Genomic DNA, 23,617 nt, shown 5'->3' on the forward strand with positions numbered 1-23,617 from the left:
ATCATTTCTACGCTGATGACTCTCAATTATACCTATCTTTTAAGCCGATAGAGGCTGTGGCCAGAAGTGAAGCTTTGCGCCGCATTGAGAGCTGTCTGACTGAAATTGTCTCGTGGATGAATTCCAACATGCTGAAGCTCAATGCTGACAAAACTGAGGTAATGCTATTGACATCAAAGCGTAACTCCAAGTACATTGATGACGTTTCTGTGAAGGTCGGTGATTCTGTGATAAAATCCACGAAATGTGTTAGGAATCTTGGAGCAGTATTTGACAGCGGTATGGATATGGAACAACAAGTCAACTCGGTGTGCCGGGCTGGATATGCACAACTTCGCAGAATAGGTCACATCAGACGGTATCTTACCAGTGATGCCACAAAAACCCTTATAAACAGCCTGGTTACTTCACGGTTAGACTACTGTAATGCCTTGTTAAGTGGTATACCAAACAGCACACTTAACAAGTTGCAACATGTCCAGAACACTGCAGCTCGCGTAATCACTAAGACGCCCCGTCGCAATCATATAACACCGGTTCTGAAGGAGCTTCACTGGTTGCCAGTGAAATACAGGGTGCAGTACAAGGTTCTGACCCACACCTTTAAGGCGTTACACAATCAGTCCCCTGCCTATATTAGGGATATGCTAGAAGTGTATAAACCGGTCAGGACCCTAAGATCGCAAAACACGCTGTCACTGGTTATGCCAAAATCTAATACCATGATGTATGGCAATCGCAGCTTTTCGTGCATTGCTCCAAAGCTTTGGAACTCTCTTCCTGTCAAAATCAGGGAAGCTGACACGCTAGCTGCTTTCAAAAGCCTGCTCAAAACCCACTTTTTTGTACAATATTTTGTTAACTGACCGATACATTTATTTTTTTTTATCTTGTTTTTTTTTAAATTATACTTGTTTTCATTCATGATTTTTGTTAATGTGGAATGCATTATCTTTGTATACGTATTTGTTTGTATTTTTGCAATTTATTCTGTAAAGCACTTTTGAACGTGTACAAGTGCATGAAAAGAGTGCTATATAAATGTGGTATAATAATAATAATAATAACTAGACATCATCAAGATGAACATTCAGACCAACTTTCATACAGATCCCATGAAAAGTATGGCCTCTAGAGAGGTCACAAGGTTTATTTATTATTTGACCTACTGACCCAGTTTTTTAAGGCACTTGACCCAGTTTCAAACTTGACCTAGATATCATCAAGGTGAACACTCTGACCAATTTTCATGAAGATCCATTCAAGGGTATGGCTTCTAGAGAGGTCACAAGGTTTTTCTATTTCAAGACCTACTGACCTAGTTTTTGACTGCAGTTGACCCAGTTTCAAACTTGACCTATATATCATCAAGATGAACATTCACACCAACTTTCATACAGATCCCATGAAAAATATGGCCTCTAGAGAGGTCACAACGTTTTTTCATTATTTGACCTACTGACCTATTTTTTGACGGCACGTGATCCACTTTCGAACTTGATCTAGATATCATCAAGGTGAACATTCTGACAAATTTTTTTATCCATTCAGAAGTATGGCCTCTAGAGAGGTCACAAGGTTTTTCTATTTTTAGACCTACTGACCTAGTTTTTGATCGCACATGACCCTGTTTTGAACCTGACCCAGATATCATCAAGATGAACATTCAGACCAACTTTCATACAGATCCCATGAAAAATATGGCCTTTAGAGAGGTCACAAGGTTTTTCTATTATTTGACCTACTGACCTAGTTTTTGAAGGCACTTGAACCAGTTTCGAATTTGACCTAGATATCATCAAGATGAACATTCACACCAACTTTCATACAGATCCCATGAAAAATATGGCCTCTAGAGAGGTCACAAGGTTTTTCTATTATTTGACCTACTGACCTAGTTTTTGATGGCACATGACCCACTTTCGAACTTGACCTAGATATCATCAAGGTGAACATTCTGACCAATTTTCATGAAGATCTCATGAAATATATGGCCTCTAGAGAGGTCACAAGGTTTTTCTATTTTTAGACCTACTGAACTAGTTTTTAAACACATGTGACCCAGTTTCGAACTTGACCTGGATATCATCACGATGAACATTCAGACCAACTTTCATACAGATCCCATGAAAAATTTGGCCTTTAGAGAGGTCACAAGGTTTTTGTATTATTTGACCTACTGACCTAGTTTTTGAAGGCACGTGACCCAGTTTCGAACTTGACCTAGATATCATCAAGGTGAACGTTCTGACCAATTTTGATGAAGATCCTGTGAAATATATGGCCTCTAGAGAGGTCACAAGGTTTTTCTATTTTTAGACCTACTGACCTAGTTTTTGATGGCACATGACCCAGTTTCGAACCTGACCTAGATATCATCAAGGTGAACATTCTGACCAATTTTCATGAAGATCTTGTGAAATATATGGCCTCTAGAGAGGTCACAAGGTTTTTCTATTTTTAGACCTACTGACCTAGTTTTTGATGGCATGTGACCCAGTTTCGAACTTGACCTAGATATCATCAAGATGAACATTCACACCAACTTTCATAAAGATCCCACAAAAAATATGACCTCTAGAGTGGTCACAAGCAAAAGTTTACGGACGGACGGACGGACGGACGCACGCACGGACGACGGACGCTGCGTGATCACAAAAGCTCACCTTGTCACTATGTGACAGGTGAGCTAAAAATTAACGAAGTCTCTTTATGGCTGCAAAAGATAAAATAGCAAATTTTGGCTCTTTAAGTGGTCAAAACTCTGGAACCCATGATGTGATCTGGCCAGTTTTCGAAAGGAACCGCGACATTATGCCAATACAAGTTGTGTGCAAGTTTGATTAAGTTGATTGCAATTGGGTCTCTTTCGAGTTTACAAGCCAAAAATAGCAAATTCTGGCTCTTGACGGGGCCATAACTCTGCAACCAATAATGGGATCTAGCCAGTTTTCGAAAGGAACTGAAATATTATGCCAATACAAGTTGTGTTCAAGTTTTATTAAGGTTGATTGTAAAATGTGGTCTCTATCATGTTCACAAGCCAAAAATGGCAAATTTTGGCCCTTTAAGGGGTCATAACTCTGGAACCCATGATGGGATCTGGCCAATTTTCGAAAGGAACCGAGATATAATGCCTATACAAGTTATGTGCAGGTTTGATTAAAATCAAATTAAAAATGTGGTCTCTATCGTGTTCACAAGGAAATTGTGAACGGACGACAGATGGACGGACGGACAAAGGGTGATCACAAAAGCTCACCCTGTCACTACCTGACAGGTGAGCTAAAGAGTTAGAAACACTGCAGATTTTATCAGTTAACACATAAAGATTGATATTAACTTGTCTGTGACTTATTTATGCTTCTGTATGCCCTAGCTGGGCTTTATTCTAGGTTTTGCAGATAAATGACATTACTCCATCACTTGCAGTGTGTCAAATGTGCAGAACTACCTTAAGGACAAATTTCATAATAAGATACTCTCCTAATCAAGTTTCACATCCTGACAATTAAACTGCTAATTATCTTACTTGTTAGAAGGATTGAGGAAGTGTGAACTTGAATATCTGATCGAAGTTGCTGTGAGATAGGATACATGATACTATCAAGGAAATTCAAACCTATGAGAAATCATTTCAATAATCATCTTTAAATGCATGGTTCCGACACATAAATAATTTTCCTGGATGGATAATAAAGATAAACTTAGTTAATTTCCAGTAACAAGAGATACATGTACTTTGAATTAAATGAGTCATCATAGATCAAGTTTATCTCTGTAGTCTTAATGTTTCATTATAATCTGACAAAAGAGCCATGACAGTAATATATCAACTTATCAGACACAAAGAGCTCTAATTGGTAACAGTTTTGGTAGATAGTCACCTAAGGAAAAATTCTGCCACATTATGAAATCAGGTAAGCAATGTCTAATGAGCAGATTTTTTTAAAGATTCTATTGTATGCATCAAACAAAAGCAGGTATGACCTTTGACCCCTAAGTGTGACCTTTACAGCCAGATCTGAAACATGCACTTGGCATGTCGTCTTGATGTGGTGAACATTTGTCCCAAGTTTCTCTAAAACCCTTGAAGCAGATCAAGAGTAACAGAGCAAACATGGAACAAAGTCATATGAATTTTGACCCCTAAGTATGACCTTGACCTTGAAGCGATCCATCATAAACATGCGCTCTGCCAGTTGTCTTGATGTGGTGAACATTTGTGTCAAGTTTCTTCAAAATCCTTCAAAGGGTTCAAGTGTTACAGAGAGGACAGGAAATTGCTAACGGTAGGACAGACGGATACTGGCATCATAACATAATACACCTACTTTCTATAAAAATAGAAAATATTCCAAGCCACCTGGCATTCACTTTTTTCTCTCTCATAAACAGATTTAATCAAACCGAGTCTGCTATTATTCTGCTTGGTTGCATGCCTTGCTTCCAAAGGACCTCTTACACCAGCAATCTTTAAGTGCTGTGTGGAGGCTGTAAAAAGTCTCCCCTTAATTGGATTCAGTGCTGTTACATTTTCAGGTCCTTAGGGATCATGGAGTCCATTCAACATTTGTGTAATAAAGTTCCACTTAAACCGATGCTAGTGTGTGTGTGTGTGTGTGTTTTTATTTTCTCTACAGTCCTGATTAACAGTTTTAGGCTTATTTATCTCATATAACTGCAACAGGTGGTCATCATTTTCTTTTTTCTATACAGACCTGGTGCAAACAGACCTAGGCATACTTACCTGACATAGTCACACCAGAGGTCACCATTTTCTATTCTCTCTATAGACTTGATACACACTGTGCTGGGCATGCTCTCACAGAACAATCCTTCTATTTCCTTATACTCTCTCTGAGTAGACGGGTATCTTTTCAAAATCTTTAATAAATAACAAAAATCATTAGAAAAATTCATAAAGATATGACAAAGATAGAAACTGTGCAAGAGATGTTCAGTTCGATACAAATCAAGGGAAATGTTCCTATGCTGTTTTTTTTTTAATCACATGAATAGCTGTCATACTGTAACATTTTAGCTTTTATTGTCGGAGATGGACACCTAATGCCCCTCTTCCAAATATTATTTCAGAAAAAATTTAAAAGGGAGAAACAGAAAATGATATAAGGCATACCACAGAAAACAAAATAAGGAGTTTCGTTCAAATCAAATACACTCAACATGGTGTTTCACCTTTTTGTTTTATTGCCGAGGTGTTAAATATTTTCTTGTGTTCCTTTGTATTTTATTCTTGTACACCCTTTGTCATCTTTAAAATATGCTTGTATGGATCTATTGCAATTTAAAAGTCCTAGAAAAAGTGTTTTCTTTTGGATTCACTTAATTTCGGAGCATAGGTATCAACATTCTTTATTGAGAAAGAAGTTCATATAATCTGAATAATGTACAAGTTCTAGTTCGTCTGAAAGAATGGTTTAATTAAAGTAGTTCTTTGGCAAAAGATAAGAAATTTCTCATTTCAATGAGCTACTAAGAATGGGTGTTCTTGAATAAAACCTGACATCAATGACTATTTTTTATCTAAATAAATTCAACAGGTTCATTTCGGCTGACATCTTTTTACAATAACATATTTTTAGGGTGCATACAGATAAGAAATTGTGTCCCATTAGATCTGAATAACCTGCATTAAATAACAAGAGGGTTAATGGCCCTATATTGCTCACCAGAGTTGATCTGGCCTACTGACCAAGTTTTTGATCCCACATGACCCAGTTTCATACTTGACATAGAGATCATCAAGACAAACATTCTGACCAAGTTTCATAAAGATAGGGTCACAACTGTGGCCTCTACAGTGTTAACAAGATTTGAACGGGTGACCTAGTTTTAGATTCCTTATGACCCAGATCCAAACTTGACTTAGAGGTTATCAAGACAAACATTCTGACCAATTCTCATGAGTTTCAAACTTGAATTGTGGTCTTTAGAGTGTTAACAAGATTTCCCTTTGATCTGGCCTAGTGACCTAGTTTTTGACCCACATAACCCAGTTTCGAACTTGACCTAGAGATCATCAAGACAAACACTCTGACCAAGTTTCATAAAGATAGGGTCACAACTGTTTTTCCTTTGATTTGACCAGTTGACCAACTGTTTTTCCTTTGATTTGATCAGTTGACCTAGTTTTGGACCCTACATGACACAGATCTGAACTTGACCTAGAAGTCATCAAGACAAACATTCTGACCAATTCTAATGCACGACACATGTCAGACAATGACTGGTCACAATAGCTAAAAACAAACTAGAATGTGTCTGTAGGACACAGGGTGTGCCCCCACTGGTACATCTGTCACACATATGGGCCAATAAATATTTGCAGTCATTAGGGAGTATAGCCTCAACAAACATTTTATGAAAAGGATTCATTATTCTAGAACATATACTTTTTGAGCTATGAGCATCACAAACAAAAAATCCACTATTTTGGCTATTTCAAAGACCGTATTTCTGTAATAAGCCCTCAGATTCTCAAGAAGAATGCCAAGTGTGCAAGGCCACATCATGATAAAAGACTCAAGCATGGTTTCATGAATTAACATTGCATACTTTTCTAGCTAGGCACATAAATAGGTGAAAATGTGCATTTTTTTAATATTTCAGGGGCCATAACTTAAAGAAGAGGGCCATGAAGGCCCTGTATCGCTCACCTGACCTATTGACTTAAAGATCATCAAGTTAGTTTCATTAAGATATGGTCATAAATGTGGCCTCTAAAGTGTTAACTAACTTTTCCTTTGATTTGACCTGGTGACTTAGTTTTTGATCCAATATGACCCAGATTCGAACTTGACCTAAAGACCATCAAGATTAACATTCTGACTAAGTTTCATGAAGATACAGACATAAATGTGGCCTCTAGAGAGTTAACCAGTTTTTCCTTTGATTTGACCCAGTGACCGAGTTTTTGACACCACATGACCCAGATTCGAACTTGACCTAAGGATTGTCAAAATTAACAATCTGACTAAGTTCCATGAAGATACAGTCATAAATGTGGCCTCTAGAGTGTTAACAAGCTTTTCCTTTGATTTGACCCAGTGACCTAGTTTTTGACCCCACCTGACCCAGATTTAAATATGACCTACAGATCATCAAGATTAACATTCTGACCAAGTTTCATTAAGATATGGTCATAAATCTCGCCTCTAGAGTGTTAACTAACTTTTCCTTTGATTTGACTCGGTGACCTAGTTTTTGACCCCATATGACCCAGATCTGAACCTGACCTAAAGATCACCAAGATTAACATTCTGACTAAGTGTCATGAAGATACAGTCATAAATGTGGCCTCTACAGTGTTAACAAGCTTTTCCTTTGATTTGACCCAGTGACCTAGTTTTTGACCCTACATGACCCAGATTAGATCTTGACCTAAAGATCATCAAGATTAACACTCTGATTAAGTTTCATGAAGATACAGTCATAAATGTGGCCTCTAGAGTGTTAACAAGCTTTTCCTTTGATTTGACCTGGTGACCTAGATTTTGATCCCGCCTGACTCAGATTTGAACACGACCTATAGATCATCAAGATTAACATTCTGACCAAGTTTCATTAAGATATGGTCATAAATGTGGCCTCTAGAGTGTTAACTAGTTTTTCCTTTGATTTGACCTGGTGACCTAGTTTTTGACCCTACCTGACCCAGATTCAAATTGGACATTGAGATCATCATGAGTACCATTTTGACAAAGTTTCATGAAGATACAGTCATAAATGTGGCCTCTACAGTGTTAACAAGCTTTTCCTTCGATTTGACCTGGTGACCTAGTTTTCAACCCTAGATGACCCAATATCGAACTCGTCCAAGATTTTATTGAGGGTAACATTCTGACCAAGTTTCATTAAGAATTGGTCAAAATTGTGACCTCTAGAGTGTTAACAGTCAAATTGTTGACGACGGACGACGGACACAGGGCGATCACAAAAGCTCACCTTGAGCACTTCGTGCTCAGGTGAGCTAAAAATAGGGGGATAGAGCCAGCCAAAAATAAAATCTGTGCACATTTATATCATGATAAAGACTTATGCAAGTTTTCATCTATTTATATCATATACTTTTTGAGCTAGGTGTGTCACAAGGTGAAAATGTGCATCATTGACTATTTCAGGGGCCATAAATCTGAAAATAGGGGGTGGAGGAAGACAAAAATAGAAGGTGCGAAAGTTCATATCATGATAAAGACTTATGCAAGGTTTAATCAATTTATATTAAATACTTCTTGAAATAGGTGTGTCACAATGTAAAAATGTGCATTTTTGACTATTTCAAGCGCCACCACTTTAGAAATAGGGGGCAGACCCAGATGTAAAATAGGAGGTGCACAAGTTCATATCATGATTAAGACTCATGCAAGGTTTCATGAATCTATATCAAATACGTTTTGAGCTAGGCATGTCACAAGGTGAAAATGTGCATTTTTGTCTATTTCAGGGGCCATAACTTGGAAAAAGGGGGAGGGGGATGGCACAATAAAAGAAGAGGGTCATAGATAATGATCTGGGCCTACATAATTTAGAGTGTTAACAGGCTTTTCCTTTGATTTGACCAGATGACCCTGATTTGAACCTGGCGTAGAAATCATCAACTTGAAGATAAACATCCTGATCAACTTTCATAAAGATAGGATTATAAATGTGTCCCATAGTGTTAACAAGCTTTTCATATGATCTGAGCATGTGACCTAGTTTTTGACCCCACATGACCCAGATAAACATTCTGATCAACTTTCACGATGATAGGGTCATAAATGTGGCCTCTAGAATGTTAACAAGTGTGCCTTTGATTTTAGTGGGTGACCTAGTTTTTTACCACACACGACGTAGTTTCAAACTTGGCCTTTGAATCATCAAGAATAACATTCTGACCAAGTTTCATGAAGACAGGGTAAGATATATGGCCTCTAGAATGTGAACAAGCTTTTCCTTTGATATGAGCAGGTGACCTAGTTTTTGACACCACATCCCGGCCTAGGAATCTTCAAGAATAACATTCTGACAAAATTTCATGAAAATAGGGCTATAATTGTGACCTCTAGAGTGTTAACAAGCTCTTCTTTTAATTTGAAAGGGTAACCTAGTTTTTTACCCTAAATGACCCAGATTCAAACTTGACCTAGATGCCATCAAGACAAACATTCTGACCAATTCTAATGAGTTTCAAACTTAAAATGTGACAAGAATTTCCTTTGATCTGGCCAACTGGCATAGTTTTTGACCACCACAGTTTCAAACTCATCAAGACAAACATTCTGACCAAATCTCATGAGTTTCAAACTCAAAATGTGGTCTCTACAGTGTTAACAAGATATTCCTTTGGTCTGGCCTAGTGACCTAGCTTTTTTCACCACATAACCAAGTTTTGGACTTGGCCTAAGGGTTGTCAAGATAAACATTCTAGTCAAGATTCATGAAAATAGGGTCATTAATGTGGCGTCCAGAGTGTTAACAAGCTTTTCCTTTAATTTGACTGGGTGACCTAGTTTTTGACCCCACATGACGCAGATTAAACTTGACCTAGAGGACATCAAGACAAAAACTTAAATCTTAACAAGAGGACCATGATGGTCCTGAATCGCTCACCTGTTCCCACATGACCCAGTTTTGGCTTTGACGTCGTTTTTTCTATTATTTGACATAGTGACCTAGTTTTTGAGCTCATGTGACCTAGTTTTGAACTTGACCTAGATATCATCAAGATAAAAATTCTGACCAATTTTCATGAAGATCCATTGAAAAATATGGCCTCTAGAGAGGTCAAAAGACTTTTTTATTATTTGACCTACTGACCTAGTTTTTGAATGCAGTTGACCCAGCTTCAAACTTGAACTAAATATCATCAAGATGAACATTCAGACCAACTTTCATACAAATCCCATGAAAAGTATGGCCTCTACAGAGGTCACAAGGTTTTTTTTATTATTTGACCTACTGACCTAGTTTTTGACGGCACGTGACCCAGTTTCAAACTTGACCTAGATATCATCAAGGTGAACATTCTGACCAATTTTCATGAAGATCCATTCAAGGGTATGGCCTCTAGAGAGGTCACAAGGTTTTTCTATTTTAAGACCTACTGACCTAGTTTTTGATCGCAGTTGACCCAGTTTCAAACTTGACCTATATATCATCAAGATAAACATTCAGACCAACTTTCATACAGATCCCATGAAAAGTATGACCTCTAGAGAGGTCACAAGGTTTTTTCATTATTTGACCTACTGACCTACTTTTTGACGACACGTGACCCACTTTCGAACTTGACCTAGATATCATCAAGGTGAACATTCTGACCAATTTTCATGAAGATCCATTCAAGGGTATGGCCTCTAGAGAGGTCACAAGGTTTTTCTATTTTAAGACCTACTGACCTAGTTTTTGATCGCAGTTGACCCAGTTTCAAACTTGACCTATACATCATCAAGATAAACATTCAGACCAACTTTCATACAGATCCCATGAAAAGTATGACCTCTAGAGAGGTCACAAGGTTTTTTCATTATTTGACCTACTGACCTACTTTTTGATGACATGTGACCCACTTTCGAACTTGACCTAGATATCATCAAGATGAGCATTCTGACCAATTTTTATGAAGATCCATTCAAAAGTATGGCCTCTAGAGAGGTCACAAGGTTTTTCTATTTTTAGACCTACTGACCTAGTTTTTGACCGCACATGACCCAGTTTCGAACTTGACCTAGATATCATCAAGCTGAACATTCAGACCAACTTTCACACAGATCCCATGAAAAATATGGCCTTTAGAGAGATCACAAGGTTTTTCTATTATTTGACCTACTGACCTAGTTTTTGGCAGCATGTGACCCAGTTTCGAACTTGACCTAGATATCATCAAGGTGAACGTTCTGACCAATATTCATGATGATCTTATGAAATATATGGCCTCTAGAGAGGTCACAAGGTTTTTCTATTTTTAGACCTACTGACCTAGTTTTTGATGGCACGTGACCCAGTTTCGAACTTGACCTAGATATCATCACGATGAACATTCAGACCAACTTTCATACAGATCCCATGAAAAATATGGCCTTTAGAGAGGTCACAAGGTTTTTCTATTATTTGACCTACTGACCTAGTTTTTGAAGGCACGTGACCCGGTTTTGAACTTGACCTAGATATCATCAAGATGAACATTCTGACCAATTTTCATGAAGATCTTGTGAAATATATGGCCTCTAGAGAGGTCACATGGTTTTTCTATTTTTAGACCTACTGACCTAGTTTTTGACCGCACATGACCCAGTTTCGAATTTGACCTAGATATCATCAAGGTGAACATTCTGATCAATTTTCATAAAGATCCCATGAAAAATGTGACCTCTAGAGTGGTCACAAGCAAAAGTTTACGCACTAACGGACGACGGACGCTGCGCGATCACAAAAGCTCACCTAGTCACTTTGTGACAGGTGAGCTAAAAACTCTTTAAAACTTAAACTCAAACTTAATCCGTGGACTATAGGGAGTTAACAAGAATTTCTTTTGATCTGGCCTACTGACCCAGTTTCAAACTTAACCTAGAGATCATCAAGACGACACATTCTGAAAAAAGTTTCATAAAGATTGTGTCTGTGGCCTCTAGAGGGTTAAAAAGGCAAATGCTGACGCATGACGGAGGGCGCCAAACAATTACCGATCATGAGAGCTCAGCTTGAGCACTTCACTCTCAGGTGAACTAAAAATAACCATAAATAAATTAATAACTATCAAGTATCTTTGGATCTTAATTCTCATAATTTTGTTCAAAAGTTACATTTCTGACATTACAATACCAATATTGCAACATTGTGCGTAACCTCAAAAGAAGCTTCAATATTACCTCAACAATTTTGCAATGGTCCATTATATCTGTTCCAGCATTCATCTGCCAGTGGGGTGGAGCTGCTACGGCACCAACACCGCTGGCCGCACCTCTCATCACCTGTCCTGAGCTACGTCCTCCGGGCAACCTTAAGCAAGGAAAACATTGTATAAAGTAATCATAACTACATGTCCCTCCCAGTTGAAATTCCACCAGCAGACCATTTCATACCTTTCTCCTTAATTTTGAAAAAGAAATAAAAATACATTAAAAGAAAGCCTAGAATGTACTGACTTTTTCTATTTTTTACATTATTAAGGTAATTTTGTAAAACAAGAGTGCCATGAATGCCCTGTATCCTTCACCTGACCTATTGACCTAAAGACCATCAAGATTAACATTCTGACCAAGTTCCATTTAGATATGGTATAAATGTGGCCTCTAAAGTGTAAACTAGCTTTTTTTAAATTTGACCTAGTAACCTATTTTTTGACCAGACATGACCCAGATTCAAACTGGACCTTGAAATCATTAAGATTACCATTCTGACCAAATTTCATGAAGATACATCATACATGCAGCCTCTAGAGTGTTAACAAGTTTTTCCTTTGATTTGACCTAATTTTTGACCCCACCTGACCAAGATTTGAATCTGACCTAAAGATCAAGATTAACATTCTGACCTAGTTTCATTAAGAATATATGGTAATAAATATGGCCTCTACAGTGTAAACTAGCTTTTCCTTTGATTTGACCTGGTGACCTAGTTTTTGATCCTACATGACCCAGATTCAAACTGGACTTTGAGAATGTCAAGATTACCATTTTGACCAAGTTTCATAAAGATACATTCATAAATGTGGCCTCTACAGTGTTAACAAGCTTTACCTTTGATTTGACTTGGTGATCTAGTTTTTGACCTGACATGACCCAGGTTCGAACTTGACCGAAAGATTATCAAGATTAACATTCTGACAAAGTTTCATAAAGATACAGTAATAAATGTGGCCTCTACAGTGTTAACAAGCTTTACCTAGTGACCTAGTTTTTGACCCCACCTGACCAAGATTCAAACTTGACCTATACAGCCTCAAGATTAACACTCTGATCAAGTTTCAGTAAGATATGGTCATAAATGTTGCCTCTACAGTGTAAACTAGCTTTTCCTTTGATCTGACCTGGTGACCTAGTTTTTGATCCCACATGACCCAGATTCAAACTTGACCTTGAGATCATCAAGATTAACATCCTGACCAAGTTTCATGAAGATACAGTCATAAATGTGGCCTCTACAGTGTTAACAAGCTTTTCCTTTGATTTGACCTGGTGACCTAGTTTTTGACCCTAGATGACCCAATATCAAACTTGTCTAAGTCTTTATTGAGGGTAACATTCTGACTAAGTTTCATTAAGATTGGGTCCAAATTGTGACCTCTACAGTGTAAACTAGCTTTTCCTTTGATCTAATCTGGTGACCTAGTTTTTGACCCAGATGACCCAATATCGAACTCGTCCAAGATTTTACTGAGGGTTACATTCTGACCAAGTTTCATTAAGATTGGGCCAAAAATGTATCCTCTAGAGTGTTAACAAGCTTTTCCTTTGATTTGACCTGGTGACCTAGTTTTTAAACCCAGATGACCCGATATCGACCTCATCCAAGACTTTATTGAGAGTAACATTCTGACCAAGTTTCATTATGATTGGGCCAAAACTGTGACCTCTAGAGTGTTAACAAGCTTTTCCTTTGATTTGACCTGGTGACCTAGTTTTTGACCCAAGATAACCCAATATCGAACTCATCCAAGATTTAATTGAGGGTAACATTCTGACCAAGTTTCATCAAGATTGGCTCAAATTTGTGACATCTAGAGTGTTAAAAGTCAAGTTGTTGATGCCGACGCCGATGACGACGAACATAGGGTGATCACAAAAGCTCACCTTTGAGCACTTCGTGCTCAGGTGAGCTAAAAAACACAGGCAAAACTTGTTGTAAATATTTATCTCATGATTATTCAGGCTGTTCGAAACAAATAATTAGACAATTCTGGCAATTGCTCTTTACCATGTCAGCCGAACTTCGTTCACTCAAACTCGAAGGTACTAGCAAGGTATGTTCGTGTTATCGATAGTTCGAGCCATCAATCAATATAGTACATTATAAAGGAATCTTGCCGGGACCTGAAGATGAGTTTGAGCAAAATGTGGTTTTGAATTATCTGAGTTCTATCTAACCATGTTCAAAATCGTTAGAGGCAATTATTTATTACAGCCATCTGCATCTTCACAGGGCTTGATAAATCCACTCATTCATTCATAAATATGAGCAGAAGTAGGCTCAGGGCTGTAGTATATGTCCTGCAGGATGAGTGCAATTTTGACCACAAATACAGTGAATCTTATTAAAATGGAGCCGTGAAGAAGCCAGATAGCTAAAAGCTCTAAAACGAAAATTATTAATTTGTTGTCTAAAATCTGCCAAACTCTGTTATGGTACTGCATTATGATTGCCTTAGCCAGACACTTGATAGTCAAGAACAAGATTCTGGTATGTACCATTTTTAATGGACTTTAAAATAGATAATGTCTGTAAAAAATTCATTTTCTTAGTGAACAGAAGGACATGACAAATTATAGCAGAACCTGCAATGAACATTTTAGGTAGTTCGTCCTACAGGACAACGGACAAGTTGATTTCAAAGAATTTGTTGAGCTTTGCTGCAGGCAGTTGAGCTAAAATTGAACATACTGTCTCTTTTTCTGTTCAAAATCTTGTTTGCTGATAAATGTAGGTCTTCTGGAGACTTCTCGTTCAGTTTTATACTCAAGGTTACGTTGTACCATCTTCGGAAAGTCAAGAATGTACTCGTGTCCAAGAGTGCTGAATGCAAGCTGACCCTCTGGATTGGCAATATAGGCCTGCTCTAGATCAGTGCTAGATATATTGGACTTGTATCCAGTAATATCATCCTAAAATATAAGAATATTACTGAAGCTACATGTACATAAATAAAACTTTACTTACACACTAGATTTTAAAATACAAAGCAATTTAGTTCTCTAAATTTTTTAATATTTTTTTTTTTCGAGCAGTCATTGCTTGATGGCTTCCTCACATGAAGAAGTCAACGCCCCGAGTGAGACTTGAACCCACATCAGTGAGGGGTAAGTGATCTAAAGTCAGCGCCCAGAACCACTCGACCATGAAATAATATTGTGAAATCATTTCTAATATTCATGGGGAACTGATTATTTATGGAATACACAGCTGTATCAATCCACAAATCAAATCCAAACAAATAAATGCAAGAGATACTCCCATTCATGTTATCTTCACATGGTGAAATACATAAATTCATATCCCTATGGAATAACCATTGTGATCAAAAGCATGTGATTTTAGGCCTACAAAATGAACTGATTTCACAGGCATTTGTTTGTTTTGGGTTTAGCGCATTTTTCAACAGTATTTCAGTTATGTAATGGCGGGCAGTTAATCTAACCAGTGTTCCTGAATTCTGTACCAGTGTATAAACCTGTTCTCCTCAAGTGTCTGCCTACTTCCCCACATGAATACCAGGACAAATGATTTCAGACACAATATCTTTTTTAAAATCATCACAGAGAACATAATTTGTGCGCTCTCCCTATTGATCAAAGCGGCTTGCTATTACATACTAACTAAAACGTCATAGCCTGATACAGTACCCTTCTTTCTGACTTGATTAGCTAAAGGCTTTAAAATTGTACCACACTCAATAAAATATAAGAATTAGTATTACCTCGCCATATCTTATCCACTGACCGAGTTGGTTTTTCCAATACCAATTCCACACTGTTGTTAATGGCTGTCGTTCAAACTCTACAGAAGATGAAGTTGACAGTCTATGAACGTCATACTTCTGTCCGTCAACACTTGTACCAGTCATTGTTTTAAATATCACTTTTACACTGGAAACAGACAAGTATTTTCTAACATAACAATATCATAACCAGACCTTCAATTATGTAAATATAAGCACCGTTGTGCGAAAACCAACATGAGGGCCTTGCGGCCAGCAAAGATTCAGATCAGTGCACATCCACACTGCTCATTTATCCCACCATACATACTGTTTGCCTATCAACTTCAGCACTTGTATGCAACTGATTTAAGTGAAAAGTATGCATGTGCAGGCTGATATAGATCCATACTAGTCACAAAGCCCTAATGCTAGTTTTTGCACAGTGGGTCACAATTAATAGTTTACAATCAGGATGGTTTTATTACTGGTATCAATGAAAAGCCAAATCGAAAATTGCTTTGTGTATAGCTTATAAACGCAATTCTGGCATAACCACTACCCAGCCTGATTTACTTGTACAGTAACAAAAAAACACATACTGGCAACCAGCAACATGGTAGTACTGGCAACCATTTTGTACATACAAATGTAGTGGTATTTAGTTACCAGCCTTAACACTAAAAATAACAAGGGATACGTTTTGACCAAGTGCTGGTACGGATTGATACGGATTACTTTCAGGTACATTTCTATCCATGGCTAGACGTAGCTATCCACACCGTATGTGTGACTGGGGTATCAAGGGGTTTAGGAGATACAGAGCGGACACAAAATGGCAGGCTCAAAACTTTGACCTTCAGTTGTAACATTGTCCTTGAGCTGACATGGCTGACTCATGGGTTCTGCACATCGTCTTGATGAGGTGATCATTCGATGTAAGTTTCATGATTATTCTTCAAGGGGTTTAGGAGATACAGAGCAGACACGAAATGGAAGGCTCAAAATTTGCTTGAGTTGTGACCTTGACCTTGAGCCAACAGTTCTGCATATCGTCTTGGTAAGGTGATCATTTGACCAAATTTTCATGATTATCCTTCAAGGGGTTTAGGAGATACAGAGCAGACACGAAATGGAAGGCTCAAACCTTTGACCTTGAGTTGTGACCTTGACCTTGAGCCAACATGCCTGACTCATGAGTTCTGCACATCGTCTTGATGAGGTGATCATTCGACCCAAGTTTCATGATTATCCTTCAAGGGGTTTAGGAGATACAGAGCAGACACGAAATGGAAGGCTCAAACCTTTTACCTTGAGTTGTGACCTTGACCTTGAGCCAACATGCCTGACTCATGAGTTCTGCACATCGTCTTGATGAGGTGATCATTCGACCCAAGTTTCATGACTATCCTTCAAGGGGTTTAGGAGATACAGAGCGGACACGAAATGGAAGGCTCAAAACTTTGACCTTGAGTTGGGACCTTGACCTTAAGCCGACATGGCTGACTCATGAGTTCTGCATATCGTCTTCATGAAGTGGTCATTCGACCCAAGTTTAATGATTATCCTTCAAGGGGTTAGGTGATATAGAGCGGACACAAAATGAAAGGCTAAAATATTTGACCTTGAGTTGTGACCTTGACCTTAAGCCAACATGGCTGACTCATGGGTTCTGCACATCGACTTGATGAGGTGATCATTTGACCCAAGTTTCATGATTATCCTTGAAGGGGTTTAGGAGACACAGAGCGGACACGAAACGGAAGGCTCAAAACTTTGACCTTGAGTTGTGACCTCGACCTTAAGCCGACATGGCTAACTCATGGGTTCTGCACATTGTCTTCATGAAGTGGTCATTCGACCCAAGTTTAATGATTATCCTTCAAGGGGTTAGGAGATACAGAGCGGACACAAAATGAAAGGCTAAACATTTTGACCTTGAGTTGTGACCTTGACCTTAAGCCAACATGGCTGACTCATGGGTTCTGCACATCGTCTTGATGAGGTGATCATTTCACCCAAGTTTCATGATTATCCTTCAAGGGGTTTAGGAGATACAGAGCTGACACGAAATGGAAGGCTCAAACCTTTTACCTTGAGTTGTGACCTTGACCTCAAGCCGACATGGCTGACTCATGAGTTCTGCATATCGCCTTGATCAGGTGATCATTTGATCCAAGTTTCATGATTATCCTTCAAGGGGTTTAGGAGATACAGAGCAGACACAAAATGGAAGGCTAAAACCTTTGACCTAGAGTTGTGACCTTGACCTTGAGCTGACATGGCTGACTCATAAATTCTGCATATCGCCTTGATCAGGTGATAATTTGATCCAAGTTTCATGATTATCCTTCAAGGTGTTTAGGAGATACAGAGCAGACATAAAATGGAAGGCTCAAACCTTTTTAACTAGAGCTGTGCCCTTGACCTTGACCCAACATGGCTGATTCATAAGTTCTGCACATCGTCTTGATGAGGTGATCATTCGACCCAAGTTTCATGATTATCCTTCAAGGGGTTTAGGAGATACAGAGCGGACACAAAATGGAACGCTCAAAACTTTGACTTCGAGTTGTGACCTTGACCTTAAGCCAACATAGCTGACTCATGGGTTCTGCACATCGTCTTCATGAAGTGATCATTCGACCCAAGTTTCAAGATTATCCTTCAAGGGGTTTAGGAGATACAGAGTGGACATGAAATGGAAGGCTCAAAACTTTGACCTTGAGTTGTGACCTTGACCTTGAGCCGGCATGGCTGACTCATGGGTTATGCACATCGTCTTGATGAGGTGATCATACTACCCAAGTTTCATGATTATCCTTCAAGGGGTTTAGGAGATACAGAGCTGACACGAAATGGAACACTCAAACCTTTGACCATGAGTTGTGACCTTGACCTCGAGCCGACATGGCTGACTCATGAGTTCTGCATATTGCCTTGATCATGTGATCAGTTGATCCAAGTTTCATGATTATCCTTCAAGGGGTTTAGGAGATACAGAGCGGACACGAAATGGAAGGCTCAAACCTTTGACCTCGAGTTGTGACCTTGACCTTAAGCCGACATGGCTGACTCATGAGTTCTGCACATCGTCTTGATGAGGTGATCATTTGCCCCAAGTTTCATGAAAATCCTTCATGGAGTTTAGGAGATATAGAGGGGACACAAAATGTTACGGACAGACGGAAGACAGAAGGATGGACAGAGACCATTCCTATAACTCATGGTGTGGGATTAAAAACAGGCAACTACCTACCAATACACAACCACTGAAAATTTATAATGATATATGGAATTTAAAATGAAAAGATTTCAGAATTCACAAAACGAATTCAAGAACAACAGTTTGAACTGTACCAAGTTCAATATTATCAAGAAATAAAACTGGCTGACCTTTGACCTATTTCCATGTAATACTCCAGGTTTTCTGGGTCACTGTAGGTCAGCTCCATCTCTAGGTTCACAACTGGCGGCAGAATCTGCCACTCCATTTCCCCCTGCTGCTTATATAGCCACTGATATGGCAGGTCACCATGGAAATTACGACAGGTCAATTCCCCAAATGCACAGCGACCACGTAGATGGAAGAAACAGATGGCCTGACGAGAGTTTTGGTCTGTTGAGATCTCTCTACTTATACCTGCTCTCCCTGAAATTAAATCAATGCTATCCATTACTAACCATTTATATTACAAAACTAGAAATGTGTCCATGGGACACAGATGCCCCCACTACATGACATTAAAATGATAATTTTTTCCGAGGTCAGGGACCATAACTCCTACAATACTGAATAAATCCGGACGCGAAACCCCAGGTGCACAACTGCACATGCTGACCAACATTCCTGTAAACTTTGGTGACTCTAGGTCAAATACTTCTGGAGCTACGCGCAACACAACATTAAAATGACCAATTTTTAACTAAGTCAGGTGCCATAACTCCTACATGACTGAATGAATCCGGATGCGAAACCCCAGGTGCACAACTGCAAATGCTGACCAACATTCCTGTAAACTTTGGTGACTCTAGGTCAAATACTTTTGGAGCTACGCACGACACAACATTACAATGACCAATTTTTAACTAAGTCAGGGGCTATAACTCCTACAAGACTGAATGAATCCGGACGCGAAACCCCAGGTGCATAACTACACATGCTGACCAACATTCCTGTAAAGTTTTGTGACTCTATGTCAAATACTTTTGGAGCTAGGCGCGACACAACATTCTCGGAAGGACGAATGGACGGACGGAAGGACGGACGGACAAGGGCAAATCTATATGCACACCCCCCCAAAGTGGGGGCATAATAAAACGATTATATATAATATCAATTGCTACTAAATAAACCACCCCATAATTTTTTTTTCACCCTTTATCCATAGATACCCAAAATTCAATTCTTCTATGGATTTTAACATGTATGCATAGCATCACACTGACATCCACATATCATCTTCGGTCATTGATTTTAGCCTATATCCATATCCACATAAAAAAAATCATCCCATGGATTCAATCCTGAATGCATACTTGCTCAAAAATACATCACCTCATGGATTTTTTTACTCAACAATAAAAAATCACATGGACTTTATCACTCAACAATATATCATCCCATGGACTTTATCACTCAACAATATATATTTTCTCATCGATTTTATCACACATCATTATATCATCTCATGGATTTTATCACTCAACAATATATTTTCTCATTGATTTTATCATTCAACAATATATCATCCCATGGACTTCACTCAACAATATATATTTTCTCATCGATTTTATCACACATCATTATATCATCCCATGGATTTTATCTCTCAACAATATATTTTCTCATTGATTTTATCACTCAACAATATATCATCCCATGAGTTTTATTTTATCACTCAACAATATATTATCCCATGGATTTTGTCACTCAACAATATATCACCCCTTGGATTTTGTCACTCAACAATATATCACCCCATGGATTTTGTCACTCAACAATATAACACCCTGTGGATTTTATCCTGTATTCATATTTGAATAAGCTCATACCACATTCCTATATAATAATACAATTTCTACAGATTATTCTAATCTGTAATGAAATTAACATGATTAGTTTTTCTTCTACAAAGCATGATTGTTTACCAGTTGCTGCCTGTCTGTGTGCCGAGGAAGCACGTGGTGTCCTCTGTGCAGCATGGGGACCTGCAGATCTCTGTGCTGATGCTGGCCGAGGTGGTTTCTGGGCTGCTGGGGGCCCAGCTGGTCTTGGTGCAAATACTGGATATGGCATAGGCATACCTGCCCAACCTTGTCCAGGCAGGGGGCTCTGTCTTTCTCGTGGCAATGGAGGTCTTGGAAGTCCAGGACCTGCAAAGTTAAAATGTCTTCTTTGTTAAGACTAAATAAATCAAATAGTGGTACTTTGAAAAAGTCAGATTTTAAATATTAAAGTCAAAGATAATTTGTAATTTTTCATCTACCTCTAATGAATAGACTCAATCAAACTAAGTCTGCTATTATTTTGCTTGGTTGCATTCTATGCTTCCAAAAGATCTTTTATAGATTTCATTTGGAATGACATGGCCAGGGATCACACCTCAACCCTCCCTCACCTAAAGTGGACACTCTACCATCGAGCTTCTGGAGGGGTATGGCATAAAACCTTTTGGTTTTGGCAAAAAGGGCTATTTCATGGAGACATTAATTCACAGATTTCAAATTCTAATGATAAAACAAAGAGTTTTATTTCCTCAGTGGGATTTTAAATTCAGGTATTGACACTTAAGGTTCCAGTGTTTTCTGTTATAAAGCAGTACAAAAGGTGCAAATGAAAGCATTTATTTGACTAAACAGTAGAGAGGTTGATTTTTCAACATATAATAAGTATAACAAGAGCGCCGCCAAGCGGGGCAATATATGCCCTAAGGGTTACATCAGAGGATGGGAGTAAAATTTAAAAAACTTGACTGTTGAAGCCCAAAGGACAGGAACAACAAAAAGAAGAAATTCCAAAAAAAATAATTTCTAAGTCCACAAAAAAATTCTTATTAGGTAAAGTTATGTCAAAATACTTCTAAAAATTGGATGTACTATCCACGTTGTACCACAGAAAAGTGGTCTTGGTTTTTCCCTACTGCCAATAATAAAAAGTTTCAAAATAAGCTATTTATAGTAACAAAAAAGGGAAGTAATTCAAAAAAAATTATTGTAAGAGAACAAAAAGGGATCTGCCAAATAAAAACAAGAGCACTGCAATGCATAGCAATATACACAAAGCAAAGTCATATATGACCTATGACCCCTAAGTGTGACCTTGACCTTGAAGCGAGTCATCCAAAACATGCGCTCTGCATGTCGCCTCAGTGTGGTGAATATTTGTGCCAAGTTTCTTTGAAATCCTTCAAGCAGTTCAAGAGTTACAGAGCGGACACAGCAAAGTCATATATGACCTTTCACTCCTAAGTGTGACTTGACCTTGAAGCTAGTCATCCAAAACAAGCACTCTGCACGTTGTCTCAGTGTGGTGAACATTGTGCCAAGTTTCTTTGAAATCCTTCAAGCAGTTCAAGAGTTACAGAGCGGACACGAAACACACTCATATGACCTTTGACCCCTAAGTGTGACCTTGACCTTGAGACATCCAAAACATGCGCTCTGCATGTCGTCTCAGTGTGGTGAACATTTGTGTCAAGTTTCTTTGAAATCCTTCAAGGGGTTCAAGAGTTACAGAGCGGACACGAAATTGCTAACGGACGGACAGACGGACACCGGGACCATAACATAATACGTCCCTTCGGGCGTATAATAAGTATCAGCTTGAAATATACCAATGATTTTATCAAGTGTGACACACAAATCTACATACAGTCAGACTTCGTTTGCTCGAACTCAGATAATTCGCGTACCACACTTTGCTAGAACTTAATGTCAGGTTCCAGTAAAGTATCTGTATAATATATTTTTTTGGCCCAAACTACCGATAACTCGAACAAATTTTCATTGTCTTGTCGAGTTCAAGTGAACGAAGTTTGACTGTAGTTTTGAACTGTAATCATTAACTGCATTCTATAGGTGTAAAAGTGTGATATAATCATCTCTAAATGAAATTGAAATTTCAATATGCAAAATACTGACACCTTAATTAATTGAAGCTTAATGAAGTATCTATTAAACATATTGTGTCAACACATTATTCTATATCTACACATAACAAAACTTCTAATGCCCTTCAATATCTTTTTCAATATCATTCATACTACATTGTACTACATATCTTTAACTATGTCTCACATATTAAAAAAAATATGTTGACAAAATGCATATGAAAATTTCAACGAAACTGAATGACACTATGTTATATTTTACCCACTTAAACCGATTTCCAAAAGTCACAAAATCACATAAATGGGTTCTATTTAACAAGAGGACCAAAATGGCTATAATATCGCTCACCTGTTATCATTGTACTTAAGGACAAGGATCTGAATCACGCTCTCTGCACGTCGTTTCAATGAGGTGAACATTTGTGTCAGGTTTCTTTGAAATCCTTCAAGGGATTCAAGAGTTACAGAGCGGAAGGGAAATTGCTAACAAACAGACAGACAGGCGGACACCGAGGCGATAACATAATACGTCCCTTCGGGCGTATAAAAAGGAATGGAGATCTTATGGTGATACAAGTTGTGTGCAAGTTTGGTTTAAACAAATCATAAATGAAGCTGCTATTGTGCAGACAAGGTCAAAATAGCTAATTTTGGCCCTTTCAGGGGCCATAACTCTGGAACCCATTAAGGGATCTGATCGGTTCAAGAAAGGAACCAAGATCTTATGGTGATACAAGTTTTGTGCAAGTTTGATTAAATTCAAATCATAAATGAAGCTGCTATTGTGCACACAAGGTCAAAATAGCTAATTCTGGCTCTATCAGGGGCCATAACTCTGGACCCATAAAGGAATCTGGCCAGTTCAAGA

At 38.4% G+C, this 23,617-nt stretch overlaps 1 protein-coding gene across 3 annotated transcripts in view; it reads right to left on the bottom strand.

Annotated features, from left to right (window-relative positions):
- Positions 1 to 23,617, bottom strand: part of LOC123527834 (protein mono-ADP-ribosyltransferase PARP12-like) — a 50,166-nt gene that overhangs the window by 15,202 nt on the left and 11,347 nt on the right. For all 3 annotated transcript variants that reach the window (XM_045307526.2, XM_045307522.2, XM_045307523.2), the window contains 6 exons: positions 20,789 to 21,013; positions 19,034 to 19,289; positions 15,638 to 15,806; positions 14,605 to 14,825; positions 11,874 to 12,003; positions 4,751 to 4,887 (listed from right to left, as the gene is read on the bottom strand). In XM_045307526.2, coding sequence (XP_045163461.2) covers positions 4,751 to 4,887; positions 11,874 to 12,003; positions 14,605 to 14,825; positions 15,638 to 15,806; positions 19,034 to 19,289; positions 20,789 to 21,013 — 1,138 coding nt within the window. The remainder of the gene's footprint in view (positions 1 to 4,750; positions 4,888 to 11,873; positions 12,004 to 14,604; positions 14,826 to 15,637; positions 15,807 to 19,033; positions 19,290 to 20,788; positions 21,014 to 23,617) is intronic.

Source organism: Mercenaria mercenaria, chromosome 14 (assembly GCF_021730395.1).
Source record: "Mercenaria mercenaria strain notata chromosome 14, MADL_Memer_1, whole genome shotgun sequence".
Lineage (NCBI taxonomy): Eukaryota > Metazoa > Mollusca > Bivalvia > Venerida > Veneridae > Mercenaria > Mercenaria mercenaria.